Genomic DNA, 18,458 nt, shown 5'->3' with positions numbered 1-18,458 from the left:
GAAATGTAGGTGGTGAGGCCCTGGTGAGTCCATGCCCTAAAATGGCCCTGGTTTTTATGGGTACTATTGTTGGATTCTGTAAGTGCATAGTCACTGATATAAAACTTTATTTCTTCACACCTTAATTTTTCTTCTCAGTTCTCTGCTGCCCTCCAAACCACCTGTCATGGACCGACCCTTTCTCCATTTTCTTCCGTGGCCCCCTTGAAGTATCTCAGTACCACTAGGAGGCCGTTGAGAACCACTGGGCTAGATTAGATTACTGTCAGCTGTAGTTCACATGTTGTTTTCTAGATGACAGCACGAGTTCAAACATTATTTGGGCTACTTTTGATGAGGATTTTGGCTGGAAACTTTTCATTGACATTGCTAGGCTGACCATATTTCTTCGAGAGAAATACGGGACATTGGGATTCCAAATACGGGAAAATACGGGACATCGCCAAAAATGACACCAAAACTAAACAAAGTTGCCAAATATTGTTGAAATTACGGAAAAATAAAAAGGCGGGAAATGAACCATTACTGCAAATTGGAGTGAATTAAAATGAATTCCACGAAGAAAAACGTTCACCAAGACGAATGTGGGAGATAATTATTCTCTTTTATGTTGTAATTATCATAAAATAATTTATTAGTTGAAAAGCAATGTCAATCTTTGACTTCCATGAAGAAAAAAATTCAAATCGACTTCGTGTAAAATACGGAAAAAACCGGGACTCTTTTGCCAAAAAGTCGGGACGACCAAGAACACAAAAAATACCCGGACTGTCCCGGGAAATACGAGACGTATGGTCACTCTAAACATGGCAACTCTTGACTGTGCTTTACAATCATCATCATCATCGTGTATTTGTTTACAAACAAAGGCGACGGATGCACGAATTTGAAGGCGGGTGAAAACAAGCTTGGGTAATTTATCTTTTTCTTTTAATGTGAGTTTGGAACAGCTTTGGTATGAGGGGCCATTCAAGTATTACGTCATCATCGATGGGGGGGGGGGGAAGAAAGGGGGTTTCCGATTTGATGACGGGGGGGGGGTTTGGATATTGCTTACGTCATCAACCACCCTTTATGAAAATATGAGTTAGGATTCAGAGGGGAGAGCTGATGACGAAATTTTGCTGACAATGGGGGGGCTAAATCAAAAATGGCTAAAAATTTGCTTACGTAATACTTGAACGGCCCCTAAGGGACACAAATTGGTATTATCACCTGACTAAGAAGCAGGGCCATCTTTAAAGCACTCTGGGTCCCCCTCGGGTAATCTTGGGGGCCTACCCACCTGGAAGTAACAATACATCAATTAACGCACTTATCAAAAATTCTAGTTCCATTTCTCATTATTCAGTAGGGCCTCCTACGCATTTATGCCCGTGGGCCGTGACCTGGCGGGCCTATGTGTCAAGATATGGCTCTGATTGTAATAAAATTAAGGCTTCTTCAGAAACCAGTGCCGTCTTAACGGATGGGCCCACCCGGGGAACAGCTTCGGTTGGTTACTTCCAGGTGGGTAGGCCCCCAAGATTACCCGGGGGGGGGGGACCCAAAGTGCTTTAAAGATGGCCCTGCTTCTTAGTCAGGTGATAATACATTTTAACAATTCAACAACTTTAAAAATGTTTTTCAACTAAATATTTGATTATTAGCAGCCTCAAAAAGGACGCCCCCCCCCTCCGAGTTCAAAAAATATGTGTTCGTTAAGTACAGAAAGACCTTGGCTTAACGGCAACTGACATAAAACATCATTTTTTATAGGTCTTGCCAGCATAATTAGTGAATTTAGATTAGTCATTATTAAGTTGTTCACCAATGAAGTCAGTAACAGCCAGGTTTTCTGTGCTGTGTTCGGCGTGAAAACACTGATTGTTCAAAAAAACTGAAATGCTCGTATTTAATCAATGAACGTTTTCGTCTCTGCATGAAACTTGCTCCTAGGAAAACCCAGCTAAAATGTGACAACCACAAGTATCCTCCATTCAGCTCATCCAATAGAGGTGCTAAGCAAAAGGACGCTGATGGTTTCACAATCATGATATGCAACGTTTGTTTTAAACAACGGAATTTTGGTTAGTGAGCAAAATTTGTTCCTTGAATGTGTTCGTAATCTGAATCAAACTTCCCCATAGACCCCCAAAGCAGAATGTGCCAAAACTGCGACGTACGTCGCAGAACAATTAGCGCTACTGCAGAACAATTCGGAAGGATTTTAAGAAAAAGTGCAAAAAACACTATTACATGTATGGGGATTTTTACCGCTAAACATTTCCAGTCAGAAGAGGGTTCGTCGCAGAACAGTGCTAAACATTCTGCTTTGGGGCCCATAGAAAATAATGTAAACGTAGATAATTGGTTCCTCAATTATTCATTCACTTGAAAATAACCAATAAAAATGGCATTTGATCAATAATTACCTGGATGGACGCGTGCTTTCATCCTAATCTTTATGCTACTGATCCTGCTGGTTACAAATCTTCCAACACTTTCTGTCTTGAGCCTTTCTCTTCCAGGCCCTCTCCATCATCACCCCGACAATTGGATCTTACCAACTTGTTTGAGGTCTATCTTGTTTTCATCAACCATATCAGCTGGTGACTCTGGCTGTATTTGAATCTCGCCATGTGGTCTGCCTATCTCCTCTCGCTTATATGTATTTCTTTTACATCTTTCACATTTGTTTTTGCACGGATATCTGTGTTTCTAATGTGATCAATCTTAAAAAAGGGCCATCTTGAGAACATCACGGGCAAAATGATTTTTCTAAGTCCCCCCACCTACCTTTGCATTTGAATGGAGTGAAGGTAGACATCTTCAGCTTCAAATGAAGCAGAGGCACGTATCTTCAGCTGCAAATAGATATCGGTCCAGTGTGATGGCCTTTTTGTGTAGGTGCATCAGATCATCTTGTATTTTACACAAAATGCAAATTTTCTCCATATCATAGCTGCCAAGTCTCCTAAATTTCTACTCTATCTTCCGCTGGATCCGCATTTTGCTGTAACTAGTATTTGGCATCATTTTTGACAGGAGGGAATGTTTTGCCACCCTCTGTTCTGTAAAAGTCAATGATTTTATAATGTCATGTTTTTCGTTTCCCTCAAAATGTGCCGCCTTCCCCATTAGGATTGCCATCTAGGGTAACTGCCCCTTTTTATGCATATGTGAATGTTAATTAGCACTTAGTAAAAAATTATCCAAAAAAAATTTTTTTTATTGCAGATGGAGTCAGAAATTAAAGATATATCTGGCGTGTTAGAAACGAGATCATATGGAGTTTCCTGTATATTGGATAAGGCAAGTAGTCAGAAGTGTTTCAGACCTGCGAATGAATCCTTTCTCATAGAGTAGTTCCGCCCATTGTCTGTACCTAGTTTATTTATGGGAATATTTGATCCACATTTCTTTCAGGTTGCACTGAGGATCGAAAAAAGCATTCCTCCTTCAACGAACGATGAAAGATTCAACTCATTAGTGTCTAAAGTGTGTAGAATGGGAATTCTCTCGATTTCATCCGAAGTCTTGGGATTTGAGCATTCTGTCGACTGTGTTCTGAGAATGATACAGAAATTAAGCGATGCATATGATGTGTCTCGTGTTGAGTTCTGCGAAGAATTTCTGAGAAGAGTTTTCGCTGGTGTCAAAGATGGTAAGAAAACATACATTTATTCAAATTTTTTCTAAGAAGAAGGCGGGTTTTATAATAGTAGCAACCAATTGTTCGCTAGACACAGAATATAAACCATATATATGAAATATGAAGAATATATAACCATACAACCAAATTTCGTTATCACTATGGTCCCCTGTGCACGTGAGGTCCTCTCTGGGCATTGCCTGAGTTGGGAGGGGGGGGGGGACATGCTTTAAGACAGCCATGGGGATGCTAGGAGAGGTTCAAAGAAGGCCAGGGGTAAAAATAAATTAAGAGTTGGGGACATGGCAGGTGTATGAAGGGGCCACCAAGATCAATGGAAAAACAAATATGAACATTAAACAGCATCTTAATGATCTCATGGATCCCTTCTGGGGTAAATGATGCCTATGACCATCATAACATTGTGAACTCCTGGATAAATGATAGTACCAAGACCATCTTGAGACAACATCATGGGCTATAGGTAAATGATGCCTCCAGAGCCATATCTTAACATTGAGGACCACTGGCCAAATGATGGTACTAAGGCCACCTTAACAACATTGTGGTCCCCCACTGAAGTAAATTATAAATGATTGCACTATAGCCATCATGACCTCTGGGTAGATGATAGATTATGACACCTCGGCCATGTTGACAACATTAACATGAATGCAACATTCAAGTAAATGTGGGGAGCAAAAGTGTGACTAATTTTAGAATCCAATACCAGTAACTCCCCCCCCCTCGACACCATGGCAGGGAGGCTGACAGTATTCAGCCCAGGGGTGCAGAAATTCATTCACATTTACAAAATTTCTGTGCACTTATAAATCTACTTGTAAATCAATTCAATAAGTAGAAAGAGTCTTGCTAGTGGATGGGGCGACTAAGACACGGGAAAAGGAGGCACAAGAAAAAAAAAGGTCTAAAGGTCTTCCGCACGCGGAATTCACTGACAATAAATATTTGTCATGGGAACCTCGACCCTTCAAACCATCCTTGGTATCTTGAGGATCCACAATGCAGTTTTCGCATTACATACCCTCCCTATCCAGCTTTCACCATCTACAGGCGCAAATGTGCTGCTTAAGCCATGACTTTTATGTAGATTTGTTATAAAATTTTGCTTCCATTTTTTGAAGCTCTCAAGCCCTAAAGGGTTTAAAGAATTAAGTTGCACTATGATAGCCATGACGATGCGGGATCGTGCCTTCCCCGAACTAACAAATTTTTTTCATCATCACACTTTTATTTCTTTTTCTACGTTTTTTAACCCCACCACCATATTTTCATTTCAATTTCTCTTTCCCATGGGAGACTCGAAAATACCAGGACCATTCCCATTTATCTTTTTGCTCCCGAGAAAACCAAAAAGAAAGTTTATTATTGGTGTCTTATGGAAAAAGGAATCTTATCAGGGCCAATTCGCTTATCACGATTACATATTTATGCATTTTTCTGAGAGCGATATAATTTATATATATTTTTGCTTTTCATTATCATACTATATTTACATCTATGCAGTTACACTTAAGTTAAATTTTTAGCGTAATCAAAGTTCCGCTGTGGAGAAATATTTCTATGTACAGAAGTCTTGAGTTTCACGCAGCTCATGGAAATACTCTATTTGACCTGAAATAAATGTATATACACCATATTCCTTAAGGGAGAAAATGTCTATTTACAAGAGATGTATTTTGTGTGTTTAAAGGTCGGGAAAGTTAGGCTTTGACACATTGTGAGTAAATTCTTAGCCTAAGGTGTTCCTCACTTCTGTAAGGGGAGATGTTGTTAAGATGCTCCCATTCCGATGTTTTTAATTTGCTCGAAACGATTCTTTGCAAGCCTCTGAACAAAGTAAAAAATTGTCTTGGTTTTTGTATCTTGTCTAATATGACAGTTACGTATGAACCAGTTTGCTTTTACCGCTTTGATTTGTATAATGCTTGCATCCGATATGAAGAACCACACCTGTGCAGCATAAAGCAATGTTGGTCGCAAAACAAGCTTACATAGAAGAATTTTATTTTGTATTATTCTCGTCTTTGGTGCTGCTATTGTAAATCTTCTCATCACTTTGTGATTGGACGTGCACACTGGAAAGAAGCGAAAAGTTCATTTGCTCTCATAGGATAGGTAATGTAAGCTTCGGAAACAGTACTATTGCCTGTCTCTGTTACACTGATCCTTCCAGAACACTTTGATATCAGAGATGTGAAGTGGTGTGTGTGTGCGCGCGCCTGGTTCTTCAATATCTCTGTAGCACAGTGTTTCTAAAGCAGTGTCGCCAGTGGTGGATTAAATTCGGTTGAGTCCCCGGGCGCAAAAGAAAATATTGGACCCCTTAAATTAGGAAAAAGTGTGAAGTTTGAGTTTTTTGGGGGCCCTTTAGAAGTCTGGGCCCCAGGAGTACACCCGTCTTTAAATTTGTCTCTGAGTGTCGCCACTATTAAGAAACCAACTCTGTCGTGTGTTGAAAGATTTTCACAATGAGGTCTTGCCCGCCACAGAGAGCAACAGGCCTACAACAATAATTATTCAATCATTACACTTCACTCATAGTTAGAGAAACTGGCGGCAGATGGCAGCACTACACATAACAAGCATTACACAGAAAAACTTCATGTCAGGTTTCACTACATGTACACTTCAACATGTACCAATTTGTTAGAGGTTCCGCAGAGGAATATGGACAAGGTGCATTTGTGGTTTAATAGTTGTAGTACTTTGTTCCCAGCTAATATTGGCTGTATTAATTTGAAACATTTTCATCTATGACATTATTCTCAAAGCTGTGTGTTCCTACTCTTTCATGTCATTTCATAGGAACTCTCGAAGTTTCGGCCAGTACATTAGCATTCCTCCTCGTTTCCCAGCCAGATTTGTTTGAAGATGAAGTCCTGGATTTGTTAGACCAGTGCTCGAGTGTGCACGTCAAGTCTGATCTGATAGTCAAGGCTCTGCTGTCAAGCCGAAAAATTGTAAAATGGTTCTTTCATCTTTTGTGTACTATTTTCGAAAAGTTTTAGAATTTTTTTAATGTTTCTCGGGTTTAAATAGATTACATCCTCGTCCTCCAAGCTGAGCAAGCAAAGTGTAACATTTAAGCAACGAATGGGAGCTGGTTTCCATCTGATTCATCAAACATGTATAGCATACATGCTCAACCCATAGCCTGCGAGCCAAATGTGGCTCTGCAACCTCAAACCTAATTTTGATAAAAGTGCCACATTTCCAGCTTACCGAAGTGACCTGCGATGCGGTTTCAGATCACTTAAGTGACCCACAGCACAATTCCAGATCACACTAGCTGCTCCCCCCCCCCACATTTACGACACACTTAAGTGATCCTCTGTATATTTTCGAACCACTTGAATGATAGTGACCTGTGGCACATTTTCAAATCACTTAAGTGACTTGGGGCACAGTTACATATTCCTTAAGTGTCCTGTGGCACACCTCTAGATCACTCAAGCAGTCCATGGCACAACCGCCTGAGTGGTGTGGCGGTAAGGTGCTCGTCTACCACCCTGAAGGTTGCAGTCATGGTACTAAGTTCAAATCCGGAGAAGAATATAAATATTTTCCCTAACAACGCTTTTGAGGCGACCACTAATAGATGGCGCCTTCATTTCCAGACCAACAGTGAATTGCAATATAGCGATATGGCCAAAGTTGGTGTTTGGTGAAGGAGTCCACGGCACATTTATAGATCACTCAAGTGAGACCTGCGGCACATTTTCAGATCATTCAAGTGACTTGCAGCGCAGTTCCAGATCACTCAAGCAGCCCACCCCACATTCACAATACACTTAAATGACCCACAGTACATTTACAGATCACTTAAATGGCCTGTACTCTTCGGAACATTGAACACCCTTAATGTACGGCACGTGTGCTGCAATCAGTGGTCATGGGCATTAGAAGCTTTTTGTTTTGACCAAAAGATGTTATGAAAAAATTTGTCCGTGAATATTTGCTGCGAAAATCCTTCACAGAGACTTCACAAATGTTAAAATCCGCATAGAGGACACAACTAGAGTTTATGAGTGTCAATGACTATTCTAAAATTGCTTACAAAGAGTATCGAGAATGATGCGAGGCCAGGGCAGTCTTCAACCTCCACAAAGAGTGAACAAATCACCATTGTCCAAGAAATTGTGGGAAATGACCATTGCAAAACTTAGGTAGCTTTACACAAGGATCCCATAATGTCGTTACAATGGCCTCAGTGCCATCATTTACGCGAGGGGGAGTCCATGATGTTAAGACTACCTGGGTGCCATTCATGTTGGAACTACTACTACTTAACAGTACATGCACCTTGTACATATTCCTCTTCGGAATTTCTATCGAATCAGCACATGCCAGAATGTGTGGCCTAATGTACCTATCTATGTTGTAGAGTTGCACTTGTTTCGTGTTCATATACTGCCATCTGTCTTACATTTTCTGAAATAAAGATGGAAATGCTTGAATTTTCGTTATGTCAGTATCGTGTGTTGTAGGTCTGCCTGCTCTCTGCGGAGAGACTTTTTAAATGAGAGACTGGCTCACATTCTTACCACTGCACCACTCGGGTGCATCACAAATTTGTGAAAATCTCGAGGCACCTGCAGACAAGAAGTATGAGTACCTACTTTTACGAACACATTTGAATTATAAAAATAGGCTTTTCCCAATCATTAACAAACAGACATAAAATTTTTCTCTCTCGGAACTTACTGATTCCGACTTCAGTGGAAAAAATAGTACGCTGGGGGCGTGTCTTGAAGTGTGTTTCACTGTATAATAAGTATGAAATTATTATGCTAGCTATGCAATCAGTAACCAGTTTGGTTATTCATTAGGTGCCCGCATGTGCTTCCAGTCCCATGTTATTCAATAAATTCCTGTCCATAGTGGGTCACGCTTGGTTTCATACCGAAGGCCATCCGGTGCTTCTCGTGGTTCTGAAGGAATTCGTGAATGCGGTTGAATCAACGTTGGAGGAAGGTACTTCTTTGGTGAGATGCTTTTTTTATTTGACAGTTTTTTAGTTGTGACTGCTATCGTTAATTACAGCAGTTATATTGATGTAGAAATCTTTTGCGGGATGAATATTTTGAGTATTTCCCACTGTGCTGTTATATCCCCCAATTCTAACTCGGGAGGCAAAAATTCTAGAATCAGACAATGCTGCACTTTGTCTTCGTACCTGTCATATCTCGCACAGAACAAAGCACTGTCTGGGGGCTATGAAATTTTTGCTGCCCTTCTCCCATTCTAATCTAATTTTCTTGACCACTCCTCCTTCTAATTCGGCGTCCTATGTTATAACCTGCGTTGCCCCCCTGTAAATATGCATGTGTCTCCAAGTCAATCTTTTGGTCACTCACATGCTTGCACACTCTTTTGGTCACTCACATGCTTGCATATTCTTTTGGTCACTCACATGCTTGCATATTCTTTTGGTCACTCACATGCTTGCATATTCTTTTGGTCACTCACAACTCACATGCTTGCATATTCTTTTGGTCACTCACAACTCACATGCTTGCATATCCTTTTGGTCACTCACAACTCACATGCTTGCATATTCTTTTGGTCACTCACAACTCACATGCTTGCATATTCTTTTGGTCACTCACAACTCACATGCTTGCATATTCTTTTGGTCACTTCCCATGCTCTCACATTTTATAGTTCATCACTCTCTTGGTCATGTATATGGTTTCTACACTATTTTGGTCACTCGCATACTCCAGGTCACTCTTTTGGTTGCTGACTGACCTGGTTCCTTACTCTCTAGGTCACTTCAATGCTTGCAAATGTGCTGGGTCATTCTTTGGGTTATTCTCATGCTTGCATGCTCACTCACTCTGACTCTGTCCCTCACTCTGTCACTCTTTTTGTCACTCACTGACCTCCCTTGCTCTCTACGTCATTCTTTTGCTCATTCACATATTTTCACTCACTCAAGGTGATTATTTTGATCGCTCACTGATCTCGTCTGTCATGCTTTTGGTCATTTATATGCTTGCATACGCTCAAGGTCCATTCATTGACCTAGTCCTTCGCTCTCTAAGCAAAGACAGATTTTTGCCTATAGGCTACACAAAGTTTTCCACCTTCCTACATTCACGTGTAATTTTCTTGACCATTCATTCCTCAAACTTGCCACTCTAGGCAATAGCCCGTTAAAAGCTAACCCCAGCATAAATACGCCACTGAATGCACAATTCAACACAATTAAAGTTGGTGTGTTCTGAGCTGTCTGCCGCCTTGGCTACTCATCAGAAAATATTAAAATTTTAGGAATCTCTTGATGAAATGATGCTAAGAATTTTTTTAGCCTTTTTTTTAGATCAAAAATCTGTATAACTTTTGGTGCAGAATCGGCACATTCGTGAAAGAGTTCCACCAGCAAAGCATATTCATGTGAATATGACGTTATACTCCTTAGCGAAGAAGTGAGAATAGTAATGGTTCAGATGGAGATGTTTAGACGATTGTAAGAACATGAAACTATTGCGACATGATGAATGTTGTTAATTTATTTTTGCCCTTCAATAAAGCAATCGCAACTTCATAACTTTCCGATGAATAGTTACGGCTGTAACAGCTCTGAATCGGTGATTACTTACACCCTGTAAATTACATGATGCACAGAAATTAATTTCACAGTTTTTATACCATTGAACAAATAATAAAACATTGCTCCTACCTTATTGTTGTTATTAAAGATGAAAATTCTTCCTTTCCAGATACATCTTTTCCCCGAGACTGTTCGCTCGCTGGCTATGTTGATTTCTGTTCCGCCAGAAGGTGAATAATAATGGATAATATATATATATAATTATTTGTTGCTAACATTTTAGCCCGATGTGGACATGTGTGGTTGTCCTTTAAAATGAAATCAGCACCAACTGACCCACGAGAAAGGTGAACATAGATCTATGAGATGTCATCCCCTATATCTCACAGCAGTCACAGATCCTCTGGTAGAGATACAGAGGTCTGTGCAGCCATGCAACATGATGCCTGCCCAAAATCCACCAAATTGCAGCCTCCATAATGTGCCCGAGTGGTGCAGTCTTAAAATGCTCGTCTTCCACTATAAAGGTTGCCGTCAAGGTCCATGGGTTCGAATCCAGCTAAAGGAACACCAGAAAAGTTCTTTACCGATCGAGCCTGGGGTGACCTCCGATAGATGGCGCCTTCATTTTCCACCCAACTCCACTAGTTGGAAATTGCCATATGGCGATATAGGACTAGAGTTGGTGTGCGGTAAAGAAGAAGCCACCGTAGTGGTCTCTTTCTCTGATGTTGAGGGACGGGTAGCAGGTCTCGGTTTAACTAAACCACTTAATCGCACATGCACCTCATACACATCCCTCTATGGAATTTCTAATGAATTGGTGCATGCCAGAGTGTGTTTTCTGAGCATACGTGTGACCCTATCATTCTTTATGTTGTCAGAATCGAGCTTGTTTTGTGTTCTTGCTGATGCTGCAATCTTACTTCTATATTTTGAAGTAAAAATAATAAATGCTTGAAGTTTCATGTTGTAGATCTGCCTGCTCTATGCGGGCAGAGAACCAGCTTAACCGCTGATTCTCGACAATGTTTGTCTGGAGAGAACCAGGAACCTGCAATCTGTCCCCGAATATGAGAGAAAGGCACCACTATGGGAACAGAGGTTGGATGGTTTTGGGCAGGCGTCATGTTTGATGGGCACACACACCCCGTGTAATGTAGAGCACTACGTTAACCTTTTTCAGGGTACAGCTGGCGATGATTTCATTTTAATGGGCGGCAGCCCTCATCCACAAAGGGCTGATATGGTCGACGAGCTTCTAGAAGGAGAAGATAGCCTATTCGCAGGATGAAGTGGCTAGTCATATCTCCTGACCTAACCCTATTTAGCATTCCTGAGGCGTTTTTAGGAGTGCGATTGCAGCTCATCATCCCCCTCCCAGAAGCTTAAACAGCATTGCTGAAGAAGTGAGGCCAACTGCTATAGAGGACCCTTAAACAGCTGTGATTTCTAGCACGATTCACAGTTAACGGAAATTTTGCCTCAGACATTTTGCCCCTGGCACGTTTTGTCCCCGGTGCATTTCGCTTACCCTGACCACAAGTGACAAAATGAGTGGATGGATGACCACATGAGTAAGTGACAGTATGTGACCATATGAGAGACAGAGTGTGGTCACTCCCTTAGTCACAGAAACAGTTACACATTAGATCACTCTTATGGTCACTTACACATTCAATCACACACATTTGATCACTCTTCCACATATATAGTCAGGGCAGACGAAATACTGAGATAAAATTTCCAGATCTCTGAATTCACATACTAATTTTTTTTACGTGATATCGTAAGCTTTATGTTTGACCATCAGGCACTGATGCGTCTTATGCACGACCATGCATATATATATATATACAACAATTGTTGTGTGCCTATTTCATTTGTATTAGACCCACATATGTGCATACCTAATTTCATTCCAATTTGCCCAGAAGTTCCAGAAACAATTGACCAAAAGTGAAAATTCTCTTCGTTTTGAACACTAGTGTAGAATAGTTATTAAAATTCTCCCATTACTTGCATGGCCTATATGTAACCACCTAATCGTTTAATTTAGATACGTTCCTTGATACAAGTGCACTGCAAGTGTGGGACTCGTCCTTGATGGCGTTGAAGTTGGGAACGTGCCGTAGGGAAGACATGGTAATCCTCATGTTACTCTTTCCTGGATGGTATGATAGGCTTCTCGAGGATGCGACAGATACGGTGATTCATACTTTTGTCATAAAACCGGTATCAATCAGACTAATGCTTTCACAGAGAGATCAGATTTTCCTTTAATAAGAAAAAAAAAATTAGTTAGCGAAGTCTGTGGGATAGATGGTGTTGAGATGCAAATCAGGTTGTCAGTAAATTTGGCGCACGCACATGTATTCAGTGCCATCTTAAGGTATGGGCCCACCCGGGCATCTCAAGAGAAAAGGGGTCTCACAAAATTGAGATTTTCAAGAATTTGCCTGGTGGGGCCTCAGAAAAATCATTTGCCCCGGGGCCCATGATGCTCTTAAGACAGCCCTGAATGTCAGTCCCATCTATTGTTGAGTTTCGGAACTGCTACTACATTCACAAAAGTTCAGAAACTTATTTTATTATGGGAGAATGAGTACAGATAGAACCTGTTTATTTGGCATTTCCTTCAAAGTAACTACCCTGAGCAATTATGAATTTTTGCCATTGTTCATGCAAATATGTAAGAGTGGATCGCAAGTCTTTTTTTTTTTTTGTCACATCCTCCAATGCCTATGTCACTGCACTTTTTCTGAACCCGAGGATTGTTGCCTCCCCTTAAGAAAATTCTTTATCCAAAGAAAAAGGAAAATATCGCATATACGGCGAGATCAGGGGAAGTAGGCTGGTTGTAGAAATATCAGACTGATGTTTTGACGGGTAATATGACATCTGTAGAAACCTGTGACCCTTTCCTCGGAAAAGAATTTGTTTAAGGGAGGGGAAGGGGGGGGGAGGGAACAATTCTCAGGTTCCTAAAGAAGTGCAGTGACGAAGGCACTAGAGCAATGGTTCTCAACCTTTTCAAACCCGCGGCCCGGTTTCATTCATTTTTGTGAGAAGAAGGCCCGGTCAAACACATGACCAACAGAAAATGAATGAAAAAAAAAAAAATTAAATGGCTAATCACTCGCAGCCTGGTGGTTGAGAAACACTGCACTAGAGGATGTGACAAAAAAATAATAATTGGGATAGGTTGTGTCATAGATACGCTGCAAGTTTTGATAGGCCATTTGTAGGTGTGACAAAATTAAATTGGTATCACTAGATTTGTCTTTGAAATAGCTAACAGACGATACCAATCTCGTCTACATGTGTTGCAAACCTGTCAAGATATTATGTAAAACAATTTTGTTCCAAAAGCATGCCACAAGCCTGTTACCCAGACCAGAAGAGGTATTAAAACTGGAGGGGCATCACTAGATGCATCTCAAAAATGCCTATCAGACACCATTGATTTTTATTTTGCATTGTGAACCTGTCAAGATATGGCATAGAACAGTTTGGCTACGAAAGTGGCACGCAAGCCCAGTGCACGGACCATAAGAGGTATTAAAACAGGAGGCATCATTGGATTGCCTTAACGAGATCTACCTGCAGGCATCAAAAGCGCTGATGTATACTGAGTATATACTTATACCTCTTGAGATATGAGTGTATATAAGTTATTTTGTTACACAACTTTTTGCAAATGCAATCTAATTCTAGTATTTATCAGATGATTTGAAAGACGTATTCACGTTCAGAAAGGCTTGCAATCAGCATTTACATCTTTGTATGAACAATGCACAGGGTAACTACTTCAAACGAACAGGTTCTATCTGTATTCATTCTTCCGTAATAAAATAAGTTTTGAAACTTTATGAAAGTAAATTTATTTCATTCTTATTAAAAAAAATAATCGGATCTCCCTCTGATGGCATTCATGCGAACCATAATTTTTCACCATCATTTGAGCGTTTTTAATTAATTTTTGATGCATCCGTTATCCTTATATAATTCAAATGCCAATAATTACAATAACGGTATTTATTTTTTATGTCCGCAGAGATGTACTAAAGCCATGGAGCTGATAAAGATCCTCTGGTCATGTGAAGATGAAGCTCAAATACTGGATAATATCAAGTCTCTTTCGAACGGATGAAAAATGAAATGCTAATATGTTGAGAGATTGAAAATTGTGCGTAATGTATGTGTGTGTAATCATATGGTGATCACTAAATAACTTTTTCGATATACAAGCACCTAGTTGTCACAAAAGTCAGGAAATAAGAATTAAATCAGAGATATGTTTCAGAGTATGCTTTCGAAAATGACAAACATTGAGTAACAAAAACCTCTCTCGCAGTCTAGGTCACAGCAAATAAAATTTGAAAAATTCAAATGGCAACTTCACTTGTACGCATTGTCAAGTGATCGGCATAGTTTAAAACGATGAATGGTGTTGGAATGGTACTTGTAGCACCGTAAAGCCAGGTCTTCCTAGGAGCAGGTTATCTGCGACGCTTGCAACATGAAAATGCTGATTGGTTAATAAACTCGAATTTCAAGTTTTTAACCAATCCCCTCCTTCACGCTGCACATGGCGCGGAAATCCTATTCCCAGGAAAACCTGGATTAAACACCAGCCCCAGAACACAGAAAAATATCTCACCGGGGGGGGGGGGGGGGGTTGGAGCGCTATTCCCTCGGTGAGGGAGACTTCCTACGAAAATAATGTCATCTGCATTGGTTGTTTCCATGCTGGTTTTTCTTTGTCTGAGACTGTGTTTATCATGCTACACCTGTAGCATGATAAACACCGCACTAGAACGGTAGTTCTAGTGCCATTCATGGTTTTTTACTGCATGGATAGCTTTGCAATACATAAATGTGAGTGTCTTGCCATTAGAATTTTTGTTGATGTAACCATAACCACAAGGTTTCTGTTCCTCTTTTCATTCTCGAGCACATATATTGAAACATCTGATTTCATTTGCATTCATTGATTTTTGTGGCCACTAGGGGGGCTTGTGTACCGGCAAAATTATTTTATGACCACCCTGTACATATTCAAGTCTGAATTTTACATCAGCATCTGTGAATAAAACTGTTCAATAAAAAACAGAAATTTTTGGGTGATTTCAATGGAGCATGAGAATGTGGTTAGGGAGTTTCGTACTAAGGGTGTTCGATCTTTTTCAAGTTGTATGTACCATTTATGTTCAGCAGAGGCAAATCTACGATTTTGCCGTCCTTCTCCTAATCTGATTTTCCTGACCACTTATTCCTTGAATTGTTGACACGTCAGTAAATTCTGGTTTTGCCGGAGAAGCTCAGGTCCTCCCCCGGGGGTGAAGCACTTATATTGCTTCTTGCAACAGAGCCTGGGCTTCTTGCGGTTTCTGGAGTTTACATCTCTGCACAATATCCAAAAGAAAGTCTTTCCTTCGTACATTAGGCTAAAAAAATAAATAAATCTAAAATCACCTCTCTTGCCAAGACCAGTATTATGTGAATTGAACGGGATGGTTTTAAAGAGGTTTAGATCAAGACTTCACACAGAATCGAGTAGATCCATCAAATATTCTTGGATGCTCGCAAGAATAAGTTGAAAAGAGGGAGAGATGCCTACCGTCTCTTTAACATTCAAAAGATCTGAGTATGGGTTAGAGCGGGGGGGGGGGAACCTCTTAACCAGGAGTCCATAAACCCCTCGAGGGATTCTTGCATAGATTACAGGGTGGGATTTTCAATGAGAAAACAATTTATTGTTTATCATTATATAACAAATAATATTCTAAAGAAGGTCCCATGGCATTCGTCATTGCTACAAGGAACCCCAGGTTTAACCCCTTCATGTACAGGCTTTTGGGAACAAATTTGATATGTATTTGAGGTATTGGTGATAAATCTGAAAAAAGACTGGTTTCCTTGTTCCTGTATAAGAAAGAAGCATTATATGCTGCGCTGGAAGAAAAACACTAAACAGAAATATAGAAGGGACAAAAAACAACTTCTGTTCATAGGTTACAATGAAGTTTTGGGATGATGAGAAAAAAGGTATAAAAACAAAACAGGAAGAACTGGAATGAATTTCCTGCATTTGCGCTACCTTGTGGCGGTGCTGTCGGAGTGCGCAGCTGTTGGCGATTCTAATATTTTAAATCTGCCAACACATCGTTTCTGTGGGTGTGCCTTTTCTTTACCTCTCTTTCGTTGTGCGAGGGAGAAGGCTTTCATTTCTTGCAGAGTTGCGATGTTATTTTCTATATGTGTGTCCATGTATACTCATTTCTTTTTATGTGGGTAAGGTGTCTCTTCAAATTAATAAATTTCATATTAAGCCATTTTCTGGAATTATAGTGAGTCGGATTCATGTTATCTATGGATAAGTCACTGCTTCAATCTAAGTGTCAGAACACAATTTTCTACACAAGTGATACAACCATAACCTCGTACCTGATCATTAAGGAGTTGAAAGTTCTTGCAAAAGGCGTAAGAAAATGAAATTTCAGCATATTCAGGTATGCCATATTTCCACCACTAGCGGAACAACAAACTTGTGTATATAGAGTGACCAAATCAACCCGTATTTTACAGGACATTCCAGTCATTTTTGGCCGTCGCAACTTTAAAAAATAAAATGTGTTTTTTTCCATATTTTCAACAATATTTAATTGAGAATTTTTGAAATCAAGAACTGAGATATTACTTTCATGACTTAGTCATAATTATCATAATATAATTTATATCAATCAATTATAGTCATATAAATATATTCGTCTCATATTTTATTTCATGTTTTTGGTGAATCACATTTTGATCCGTTGGCAATTTGTTTTAGCAATTTTAGCGACATTTTCCCCCTATAATTGGTAACTATACTAGTCTTTGATAACTTTTTGGCTGTATTTGGCAACTTCAATTGCATCTGATAATTTTTTTAGGACATAATTAGTCATTTTACTAGCCTTGGACAATTTTTTCGCTGAAATTAACAAATTCTTTTTTTGTTATAATTGTCAGTATTACTTGCTTTTTTTGACAATTTTTTGTTGCCTATAATTAGCAATTTTACTTGTATTTGACAATTTTATAATTGCAACTCGAGAACTAATGATAGTCTTTGACAATTTTCAAGCTACAATTGACATTCATTCAACAATTTTTTTTATGATAATTTACATGTGTACGTGGATTCTGTTTTTTCGTATTTTGTTATGAAGGAAATATGGTCGGCCTAGGTATTTACCGTGCTGAATGTGTTAACAATTTTCTACCGGAACCCCCTGGCACGCCACATTTGGCCCAGGTTGTGCACCCCTACTAGACAATATAAATTGGTTTCAAAGAAAGAACAACACTACAAATAGTGATCTGTTATACCATACACCCACACACTAAAAAATTAACATTCCATCAAATAGGAGAGACGAGCACAAATAAATCGTAGGAAAAGTAGCCCATTCTTTATTATTAATTTTTTCTTCTTAATAATACACAACGTTTGTTTTACATATCCGTTCAAATTTGTGAAACAAACCAAATTATCATCACGTAAAACAAAATAAAAAGGAAAAAAAAAAAAAACTCGTTTGATCACAGTAAACAATGGTATAATGCAATAATAATAGTCGATTCCAAAAACATGTTTTTTCTTCAAATGACTATAAGTTTCTTTTCGTCCAAAGAAAATTTAAAAAATGGAAAAAAAGGTAAAAATAGTATTTTCTTATAAAGCAACGGAAAAACCATTTCCCCCCCACCCCCCAGCACAAATATCGAAACTTTGTTTATTTCACTGGGAAAAAATTCCTATACATATAAAAACATTAGGCTAGAACTCTTGCATTGTCAGCACACACACAGGTAACAAAATATGCAAATTTATACTGCCCAGTCGTCGAAGATTTTTTAAATTTTATTTATTATATTTTTTTCGCTTCATTTCCCATATATACCTATATATCTGAGCATCTCACCGGTTATTTTCTTGGAGATATAATATTATTCAAAAAAGCTCCATAGCTAGAAAAAACAGCGAAAAAACCACATCTATTATTCTTACCAATGGACTCTCATATCTCTGCAGCGTTTTCCGACTCAGCTAAGATGGACTGTTGTGGTCAAATATATATATGTATATATATATAATATATTTATTTATATGTGTATATACAAAAATGTAACGGTTCCATGCAACTGCGAACAATTTTTTCAGTCGCGGTTATGAAGTCCCCTTTTTTATTTCAC

At 39.3% G+C, this 18,458-nt stretch overlaps 1 protein-coding gene across 2 annotated transcripts; it reads left to right on the top strand.

The window, feature by feature from the left end:
- Positions 1–859: 859 nt before the first annotated feature.
- LOC149081058 (uncharacterized) lies at positions 860–15,333 on the top strand. 2 transcript variants are annotated; one of them, XM_089237826.1, is made up of 8 exons: positions 860–912; positions 3,220–3,294; positions 3,409–3,646; positions 6,464–6,618; positions 8,488–8,643; positions 10,384–10,444; positions 12,274–12,422; positions 14,272–15,333. In XM_089237826.1, exons 2-8 carry the CDS (start codon positions 3,220–3,222, stop codon positions 14,365–14,367), a joined length of 930 nt encoding a protein of 309 aa, XP_089093952.1. In that variant the 5' UTR covers positions 860–912; the 3' UTR covers positions 14,368–15,333. The 2 variants fall into 2 exon arrangements, with proteins under 2 accessions (XP_089093952.1, XP_089093953.1); XM_089237827.1 differs by lacking the exon at positions 12,274–12,422.
- The last annotated feature ends 3,125 nt before the right edge of the window (positions 15,334–18,458 follow it).

The sequence above is a fragment of the Pholcus phalangioides genome, unplaced genomic scaffold (genome assembly GCF_987345545.1).
Source record: "Pholcus phalangioides strain wild (caught in Gottingen) unplaced genomic scaffold, Ppha-v1.0 ptg000010l_1, whole genome shotgun sequence".
In the NCBI taxonomy this organism is placed as follows: domain Eukaryota; kingdom Metazoa; phylum Arthropoda; class Arachnida; order Araneae; family Pholcidae; genus Pholcus; species Pholcus phalangioides.
Note: the sequence above shows the minus strand (reverse complement) of the source record. Positions and strands in the feature narration are given on the sequence as shown.

What these genes read in the sequence shown, in the direction of transcription:
- LOC149081058 (XM_089237826.1), top strand. Translation starts at nt 3,220, where the DNA reads ATGGAGTCAGAAATTAAAGATATATCTGGCGTGTTAGAAACGAGATCA. An exon ending in TGCTGTCAAGCCGAAAAATT is followed by an intron (nt 6,619 to 8,487) that starts GTAAAATGGTTC and finishes GTTATTCATTAG; the next exon opens with GTGCCCGCATGTGCTTCCAG. An exon ending in TGGAGGAAGGTACTTCTTTG is followed by an intron (nt 8,644 to 10,383) that starts GTGAGATGCTTT and finishes CTTCCTTTCCAG; the next exon opens with ATACATCTTTTCCCCGAGAC.